Raw genomic sequence first — 9,959 nt, forward strand, 5'->3', positions numbered from 1 at the left:
CCTTTGGAAGGCAAGTAATTCAATATAGGCCATATCTGTGTAGTTTTGCAAATGACTTCCATAATAGTTGTGTTGTATAAGACTAACTATATTTCCCTCCATCCTATCCTGTCCCCCATTACTTCTATTCTCTCTTTTGATCCTGTCCCTCCCCATGAGTGTTGACCTCAAATTGCTCCCTCCTCCCCATGCCCTCCCTTCCATCATCTCCCCACCCTGCTTATCCCCTTATCCCCCACTTTCCTGTATTGTAAGATAGGTTTTCATACCAAAATGAGTGTGCATTTTATTCCTTCCTTTAGTGGAATGTGATGAGAGTAAACTTCATGTTTTTCTCTCACCTCCCATCTTTTTCCCTCCACTAAAAAGTCTTTTGCTTGCCTCTTTTATGAGAGATAATTTGCCCCATTCCATTTCTCCCTTTCTCCTCCTAATATATTTCTGTCTTACCACTTAATTTCATTATTTTAAGATATGATCCCATCCTATTCAATTCACCCTGTGCTGTGTGTGTGTGTGTGTGTGTGTGTGTGTGTGTGTGTGTGTGTGTAATCCCACCCGGTACCCAGATACTGAAAAGTTTCAAGAGTTACAAATATTGTCTTTCCATGTAGGAATGTAAACAGTTCAACTTAAGTAAGTCCCTTATGACTTCTCTTTGCTGTTCACCTTTTCATGCTTCTCTTCATTCCTGTGTTTGAAAGTCAAATTTTCTATTCAGCTCTGGTCTTTTCATCAAGAATGCTTGAAAGTCCTCTATTTCCTTGAAAGACCAATTTTTCCCCTGAAGCATTATACTCAGTTTTGCTGGGTAGGTGATTCTTGGTTTTAGTCCTAGTTCCTTTGACTTCTGGAATATCCTATTCCATGCCCTTCGATCCCTTAATGCAGAAGCTGCTAGATCTTGTGTTATCCTGATTATATTTCCACAGTACTTTAATTGTTTCTTTCTAGCTGCTTGCAATATTTTCTCCTTGACCTGGGAACTCCGGAATTTGGCCACAGTGTTCCTAGGAGTTTCTCTTTTTGGATCTCTTTCAGGCGGTGTTCTGTGGATTCTTTGAATATTTATTTTGCCCTCTGGTTCTAGAATCTCAGGGCAGTTTTCCTTGATAATTTCATGAAAGATGACGTGTAGGCTCTTTTTTTGATCATGGCTTTCAGGTAATCCCATAATTTTTAAATTGTCTCTCCTGGATCTATTTTCCAGGTCAGTTGTTGTTCCAATGAGGTATTTCACATTATCTTCCATTTTTTCATTCTTTTGGTTTTGTTTTGTGATTTCTTGGTTTCTCATAGTCATTGGCCTCCATCTATTCCATTCTAATTTTGAAAGAACTATTTTCTTCAGTGAGCTTTTGAACCTCCTTTTCCATTTGGCCAATTCTGCTTTTTAAAGCATTCTTTTCCTCATTGGCTTTTTGAATCTCTTTTGCCAATTGAGTTAGCCTATTTTTCAAGGTGTTATTTTCTTCAGCATTTTTTTGGGTCTCCTTTAGCAGGGTGCTGACCTGCTTTTCATGCTTTACTTGCATCTCTCTCATTTCTCTTCCCAGTTTTTCCTCCACCTCTCTAACTTGATTTTCAAAATCCTTTTTGAGCTCTTCCATGGCCTGAGCCCATTGGGTGGGCTGGGATACAGAAGCCTTGACTTCTGTGTCTTTCCCTGATGGTAAGCATTGTTCTTCCTCATCAGAAAGGAAGGGAGGAAATGCCTGTTCACCAAGAAAGTAATCTTCTATAGTCTTATTTTTTTTCCCTTTTCTGGGCATTTTCCCAGCCAGTGATTTGACTTCTGAGTATTCTCTTCACACCCACTTTGCCTCCAGATCCTCCCAGCCACTGCTTGGGGTCTGAGATTCAAATGCTGCTTCCCTCAGGGCTTTTGGCAGAGGTGGGGCTGCTATTCAGTGTGAGACTGAGTTCAGGTGCTCAGGTGGGGGCAGGGCCGCCTCACTGGGCTCAGTTCGCTCAGGGGGTTTATGCAGAGACCTTCAGCAATGGATCCAAGCTCCTGCCTGCTTGGGGAGCCCTGGTCTGCCACTGCCTCAGCTGCTGCCTCCCGAGGGGGCCTGAGTTATGGGGGCACCCCACTCCCCTCTCGGCAAGCTGAGAAGACCCTCTCACCAACCTTTGGGGCCCGTGGGTGGAGGGACCCATGCGGCCGCTGGAGATTCTGTCCCTGAAGCCCGCTCAGATCTGCTCTTCTTGGTGCCAGGCAGCCAAGGCAGGGCTGGGCTCTGCTCCGGGTCCGGGGTGTGACGGACCTTTTGCGAGAGGTTTTCAAGTCTCTCTGGAACAGAAATCTTGTCTGCTCCGTTGTTCTGTGGCTTCTGCTGCTCCAGAACTTGTTAGGAGTTCTTTTTTAGAGATATTTTATGGGCTGTGGATTCGGAGCTAGCATATGCGTGTCTTTCTACTCCGCCATCTTGTCTCTGCCCCCCCCCCCCCCAATTCTTTCAGACCAAAGCATAAATAGAACATTTTTCCTTGGGGAAAAGAGCACCCAAAAGAGACAGTTAAGGCCATTCAGGAAAGTTTTCAAGTCGAAGACAGAAAACCACTGTCATAAGTCTCCACAGTCTTTCTGTTGATTTACAAAGACTTTAATTGTACTGCATGAAGAGACATGAATCACGATCTGTATCAGTAACACGAACTTTTCAAAGTATGAAAGTATTACATATATAATACAGTGACTACTATTTTAAATCTTGATTAAATTCCTTCACTACTGAATCAATATTTGAAATTATCATAACTGGGAAGAATCTGAATAAGGTAGAAGGTAGATTTTCTGGTTGTTTGACAAATACTTTTAAATCAGCAAGTATCAATTATTTTCTAAATGCTATAAAGTGTCACAGTGCTAGGTAGGAGGAATCCAAAGAGAAATATTAACCTTGCTTTGAGAACCACTATATGTGTGTATGTGTGCTTGTACACATGTTTGTATAAAATAGGTACACGACAATGCAAAGACATGAAATGGAGTTACAGGCAAGAGGAAGATTGCGTTTAGGGAGTAATCAATTTGTAATAAGGTTGGAAAGAGACCAATGGGGCCATGTTGTAAAGGTTTCTCAATACCAGAGAAATTCATATTTACTTCCAGAGGCAAAAGGGAGTTACTGGAGTATGAACAGGAAAAACACTTTGGCAGGTGTATGAAATGGAGTGGGTGGAGAGTAATATGAAGGCTATGTAATACAATAGTCTAGGCAACAGGTAAAGCTGTAGTTATGTTACCTAATTAGGATGTGCAGGAAATACAGGAGTCAAGGTTGGTCCAAGGTTGTTAACCTTAGTGACTAGAGGATGACAGTATCCTCAGATGAGGAGAGAAGAGCTTTGAGAAAAAAACAGTGAACGCTGGCAGTATGAACTTTGAGATGTCTAGCCATCTTAAACTTGATACCTCTAAAACTGAAATTTTTCATCTTAAACTCTCCCCTCTTCCAAAAGTCCCTATTACCATCAAGGGTATTCGAATCCTTCCATCTTAGGTTTTTAATCTCAACATTATCTTGGCCTCCTCATTCTCTCTCACTCTACATATTTCAATGAGTTGCCAAATATAGCCGTTTCCCTCTTTATAGCACCTTATATTCTGACCTTCTTTCCAGTCACAGCTACCACTTTACTTTGGGGCCTTGACCAGATTACTCCAACAACCACCTAGTTGGGTTCCCTGCCTCAAGTAGCTCCTTACTGCACTACTGCCACTGTGATGTTCCTTAAGGTCATATCTGAGCACTGACTACTTACTTAACCAAACCAGAAGCTTCAAATCTCCTGTAGGGTCAAATATAAACTGCTGTTTAGCTTTTAAAGACATACATAGCCTGGCTCTCCCATCTTTTTAGCTTCATTGAAAATTTCTCCTTTCTACCACACCCTGTAATCCAATCAAACTGGCCTTCTCTCTTTTCCTCCCACATAACATTCCATTAATTTACAAAGGGGTGGGCCTTTCCTCCAGCTTTGCAGTTCATGGAGTCACTAGTTTCTAAGCATCATCTGCATGAAAACTTTCCCAATCACCCTTCCTCCCAAAATACTTATTTCGTAAATATTAGTAGTATTTATTAATTTTAAAGTTATGCTTTATGTGCTTTTATATGTACTTGTCTCCTCCATTAGAATTGAAGGTCACTTCAAATAGGAATCCTTTCTTTCTTTGTACTTGTGTCTCCAGCACCTAGCACAGTGCCTGATTCACAGCTATTACTTGATATATCCAAAAGGTAGTTTGCAGAACTATAACCCAGAAGAGCAATTAAGGCTAGATATATAGATCTGGGTTCATCTATACAAAGAAAATGAAAACTATGGGAGCTGATGAGGTTACCAAGAGTGTGTAGTAATTTAGGGGGAAAAAAAGAAACAAAAAAAAAATGAGAGTATAAAGAAAGAGAAGGGGACCCCTATTTCTTCTGCCTACATACTGCACTTTATATTCTACATTTCCTTTTACAGTATGGTCAAAATTTTCATTCTACATGTCAAGTTCACATAAGTAATACACTAGAATAGAAAGGAAAAAAAAAACCCTCTCATTAAGGTGCTCTGTAAATTTGTCTGCTACAATGTTCCCACTTTGGGGAACAGGACAGAGCTACCTATCCAGGGTTACTAAAGTACTTTAGAATTCCCAAACTATGTAGCTGGCAGATTTCTGCAAATTAGTAAGCATCCCAAAGCAAGAAAAAGAGGCTACAGAAAAGTGAAGCAACAAGGCCAGTGAGTCAATAAAAAAATCTGGATCTAGAATCCCAGACATCAGACACTCTTCTACCCTCAGGGAAATTACATTACCTCTAACAACTTCTTTCACCATATCAAAAATCCTAGGAGGTATACTGTCAAACCAAACCTTTACTAAAAGTGATCAAAGAGAATATAATGGAGACAATTATTTTCCCCAAATTGTAGTTCATTATATTCTTAGTACTGATATATAATGTGTGTATGTACACACACACATATCTATCTATCTAAAATTACTGATTAACTGAAAGTGGGCCATCAATAAAGTAAGTGGGAGGTCATGCTGGTGGCTTGTTTTGCAACAGATTAGAAAAAAATGACACCTATTCTTCCCGACAGGCAGAAGAATTTTCTTTCACACTCCAAACAAAAATCCATAAAACTGAAGTACAGTCTGAAAATGAGTTATCTCATTTCCAATGTTCTTCCATATTTCTCTCGTTTAAAAAACAAAAAGCTTATTTTTTCATTTCCTAAAAACAGAAAATAAAATTCTTTTATATTATATAAAAATATAAAATAAAACCTCGTATTCCTTATTTAAAAATCCCAAAAATCTAACTCCCGTTAGCATCATCATTCTTTTCCAGTCCACTTTCAGCCTGCAGCTGGCCCTACTTCTGAAGATCTTCTTTACGCTCAAACCCTTAGCCCAGTTATCCTCCGACCTCCCACACCCGCTAACCTTTCCTTGTCCATTTTACCCCAGGCTCCCCCTTCAAAGAGCAAAATCTGTCTCTTCCTAGATCTCACCCCCTGAATGCTTGATTTCTTCTGGAGGTGAGAGTTTGGGTTGTTTTTTTGTATCAGAATCCCCGCCGCCCAGCACGGTACCTCCGCTACAAAGTTACAAGTTAAACAAACGCTCCTCGGTCCGACAGCTTCTCCAGCCCGATCCCTTCAGTTTCACACTCTCCGGCCCCCTCCCCCTTCGCCCTCACTGAGCCGCCAATTGGCTGAAAGAGGCCCGACTCTCCCGCCAGCCTCGTCAGTTTCCTAAGACCCTCCCCCTCGGGCCGCAGCAAGGACAGTTGGAGAGCCGGGAAAGGCTGGGTGGGCAGAGCCAGCGATCCTCGCACCATGCCTTTCTAAGCCCAGATCACTTCTGCCTCCTGGCAGCGTGCGCGGGAGCGTCGGGGTCCGCGGGGCTCACCTCATACAACGCCTGCACCATCTCCACCAAGACCCACTGCTCGCCAACCATCGCCATCGCCGACGGGAGGGAACTTCCGGGATTGTAGAGCGCCATGACGTAAGGGGCGCCTAATAACGCGCGCCGGGCGGGGCCTGGATGCCACCGCCTTGGTTCCGCTGGTCGTGGGGAGACCTTGGCTCTCGGAGTCATCTCGGGGCAGCCCACCCGGACAGACCGGTTCTGCTTGTGGCGCAGTCCTTTCCCCTCCCAGACTTAGGAAAGCCGGGTGAGTGAGGGGCGAGCGGGGCTCACGGATCGCACATTATGGTAAGCGTGCTCCCCGCGCGGTTATTTATGTTCGTCCAGGAAGAGAACAGCCTCTCTAGGTGTCCTCCCGAGGAGCGCTCCGACCTTCATCCCCAGGAGGGTGCTTCTGTTCTGTTTTAGCGTCTGCCAACGCGGCGTGGCAGCTCTCCCCAAGCATTGTTTTCTTCTCACTTCGCCCGTCCCAGTTTGCAGACACCCATCGCGTGGAGGATGCCTCCTAGGTTACCTGGGAAGACACCTCCGACAGCGCCTCCTGCAGCCCCCCAGAACACCCTGTCCAACCAGCCACCCTGAGGGAGACTTCCGGGAAGGAGGAACCCTGCCCAGCACGGCCACCCGCCCCCTTAACCGAGGGCTGCCGTGGTCAGGAGGTGCCGTCCCGAGCTGAGCCCAAGCCTGATCAGCTGTCACTCACCCCATGGATCCCAATTCTGCCCTGCCCGCCCCCTTAACCGAGGGCTGTCATGGTCAGGAGGTGCCCTCCCGGGCTGAGCCCAAGCCTGATCAGCTGTCACTCACCCCATGGATCCCAATTCTGCCCTGCCCGCCCCCTTAACCGAGGGCTGTCATGGTCAGGAGGTGCCCTCCCGGGCTGAGCCCAAGCCTGATCAGCTGTCACTCACCCCATGGATCCCAATTCTGCCCTGCCCGCCCCCTTAACCGAGGGCTGTCATGGTCAGGAGGTGCCCTCCCGGGCTGAGCCCAAGCCTGATCAGCTGTCACTCACCCCATGGATCCCAATTCTGCCCTGCCTGCACCCTCTACCCAGAATCAAAACTGGATTCTTGTTAGTGCTTCCAGGTATGAAAACCTTATTTCATACAATTCTGTGAGATGGACTGCCATCTAAAATTCTCCACCAAACCGATTGCCTGTTGAAAGAAACCCTAAATCCCTGTTCTAGATTACTTTCTGTTGCAGGATCTGGGTTGTTAACAATGTGGAGGGACTTTATGCTGGGAATATTTGGTATCAGCAGGGTTAGACCAGTTTCAGTGTCAGTGTATCAGCAGGGTTAGACCAGTGTCTGTCTCAGTGTGAGCAGCATCTTGTAGTAGAAATACCAGTCAGTTAATAAATATTAAACACCTACCGTGTGCTAGGCATTTAAGCACTGGTGATACCAAAAGGCAGAAGACTGTCCCTGCCCTTAAGGAGCTCACAGTCTAATGAGGGACCACGTGCAAACCACTAAGAATAAGTAAGTTCTATTAAAGATAAAATTGGAAATAGCCAAGAAAAAGAAGGCACAAAATAAAGGGGAGTTGGGAAAGGCTTCCTAGTTAATATTCTAATTAATTAGAACACCTGATTAATTAGAATTATAATCTAATATTCTTGTTAGTGTTTTTTATTAAATATTAGGGTTTTAGCCGGGACTTGAAGGAATCAGGAGATGGAGATAAGGAGGGAGAACATTCCCTCCATAAAGGAAAGCCAATAAAAGTGCTTTAAGTCAGGAGATGAGTGTTTTGAGAAAGACAGTAAGGAGGTGATGGGCATTGGATCAATGGGAGTGGGAGGTGAGGGAGATGTAAAGTGTAAGAAGATTGGAAAGGGACAGAGAGATGTTGGGAAAGACTTTGAGTGTCAAATTACTTTACTTTTAATTCTGAAGATGATAGGGAGCCAATGGAGTTTATTGAATAGAGGGAGGGAGAATTGACATAGTAAGACCTGTGAAATTTCTGTATTAGTTATTAATTATTGATTGAGAATTGTATTTAATCACTGGAAGCAGTACTTAGAAATTAATTTGATTTAAAAGACAGTTTGACTATATAACATTAGAGTCATCATTAGATGGTTTGACTTCTTTGTAAAAGTAACTTCCCTATTTTTCTGGGCTTTAACTTGGATTCCTGCTCCAGATTTAGGCTGGGGATTGGGCGATGAATGTCTGAAGTCATAGAATGTTCTGCCTAGTCGTAATTCAAAAGGGTTGCTTTCCACTGGACTTTCCAGAGAATGTTAACTCTATTGTCACAAGTCTTGGAAATCCCCTCCTGAAAATCAGGTTAAATGTAAGCCCACCTGTACCTTTACCAGCTATATCAGAGACTGCTCCAACACAAGAGCATGTCAAGTTATTGGCAACTACTAGCTTTGCTAAATAAATTGATTATGCTTGGAGTCTTTGTGCCTCAGTTTCTTTTCATTTCAGATTTTTATCAGAACAGTTGGGGACCCCAGATGGGACCTGAGAGAGGGCCTCCAGCTCTGGAACTTCCTCTCAGAAGAATTCCTTTTGAAGGACTGTTCTGGAAGCTTGACTCTCCCTCAGGCCTCAAGCTTAATTTTCTCCTAGCAAAGGTAAGCCTCCACTGTGTTGGGCATGATTTAATTCCCTTTTGCTCTTCTCAATAAGGGTCAGGCCCTTAAGGTGATAAGGGAAGGCCATTTTCAGGTGAAAGATACCTTAAGTTTCAGTTTTATTCAGTCTCAATTTTTCCTGTTGATATACTTTAGCAGAAAGTATGGAGGAACAGAGCTTTAACTAGCTCTTGTATCTAGCAGTAGACTAGCTTTCACTTCTTTAGTGGAAATTAGAGAGGAAAATTTTGCTAAAATATACCTGTTTCTGTGTGGGTCTTAAAACTGATTGTGTGTACTAGATTTTTTTAACAGAAATTTCAAAGAAAAAGCAAAATTCTTCAAGGAGAGTGTGAGGACTGAAGAAAAATTTGTAACATGAACAATTTCCTCTTTAGTGGCAGCTGGCTAAAAAGCAGGACAACTTGTCAGTGTAATTTCTCTTTTCTTTTTACATTAGAGTTGGCCATTGAACAATCTCACAAAACAAATGAACTCTGGGACATGTCTACTGTTGCTTAAAGGGCCCACTTGTGTGAGTGTCTTTTCTGTGTCTTGTGATGATCTATGCCAGCAAGTGTTTCCAAATGTTTGTGTGGTCCTGATAGCTTAACCTAGCTTCTCCCTTGGTCTGATCAGCAAGAAGAAGACTCTAAAAATGCAAAGCTTTCAGAAGTCTTCAGAAGAAAAGATAAGTCTCTCTTTCCCTTTGTGTTTTCAACACTAGTCACATTGGAAGTTGCAGAGATGAAAGACAGATATGAAAATTAACTAGGGACTAAATTTGTTATTTTCTACTCAGAATTTCTAAATGATGACTTGAATGGTTTTGTGAGTATTTTGATGAGTTTTGGGAGTAAAATTTGTGAAGTCTCATGAAAAGAAAAATTGGCAGATCTCTGTGAGAGGGATTCAGTGACGTTCAGAGAAATGTTAAGATTAGAAGAACTTAGGAAAATGATACAGGAAAAATTGAGAGTAAAATTCCTGTGAATTAAAAAAATTCCACAACTCAGAACTTAAAATGAATTAAATTTGCTCTTTAACATTAAAGTAATATGTTGGAGAATTAAAGATTGAGATCAGATCATGGTTAACTGCTCACGTCTTAGCACCCAGAGAAGTCACATACAATTTTTGATCAGCAGAATAATTCCAAAGCAGTTTTACTTTGCTTGTCACTGAGTCTGAAGTTTTTTGGATGCCACTCATGGTTTTGACTTTAGTGTGTAATATAAATTCTTTAAAAGATGTACTTAAGACTGTACTTAAAAGGGATGATAAATTTATTGTGGGGTGGAAATGTGATTTTTTTTTAAAAAGGCAGAATAGGAAAAGTTTTAGACCACGTTCAGTTCCTGAAAGAATAAAAGTAAGTAAAGATAAAATTTATTTACTCTTCCATTGCTTACAG

The 9,959-nt window shown here is 42.5% G+C and overlaps 1 protein-coding gene and 1 long non-coding RNA gene across 4 annotated transcripts in view; one reads left to right on the forward strand and one right to left on the reverse strand.

The window, feature by feature from the left end:
- The window catches only part of SPTLC1 (serine palmitoyltransferase long chain base subunit 1), a 96,988-nt gene extending 90,873 nt beyond the window's left edge, over positions 1-6,115 (reverse strand). The window contains exon 1 of one of the 2 annotated variants that reach the window (XM_072611917.1): positions 5,924-6,115. In XM_072611917.1, coding sequence (XP_072468018.1) covers positions 5,924-6,115 — 192 coding nt within the window. Of the gene's footprint in view, positions 1-5,523; positions 5,665-5,923 lie in introns of those variants that run through there. The other variant, XM_072611926.1, reaches the window with a different exon arrangement.
- LOC140505735 (uncharacterized) overlaps positions 6,096-9,959 on the forward strand; it is a 32,485-nt gene continuing 28,621 nt past the window's right edge. For both annotated transcript variants that reach the window (XR_011967640.1, XR_011967642.1), the window contains exons 1-3: positions 6,096-6,232; positions 8,397-8,545; positions 9,006-9,080. This is a non-coding gene — a long non-coding RNA (uncharacterized lncRNA). The remainder of the gene's footprint in view (positions 6,233-8,396; positions 8,546-9,005; positions 9,081-9,959) is intronic.

Source organism: Notamacropus eugenii, chromosome 1 (genome assembly GCF_028372415.1).
Source record: "Notamacropus eugenii isolate mMacEug1 chromosome 1, mMacEug1.pri_v2, whole genome shotgun sequence".
Taxonomy (NCBI): domain Eukaryota; kingdom Metazoa; phylum Chordata; class Mammalia; order Diprotodontia; family Macropodidae; genus Notamacropus; species Notamacropus eugenii.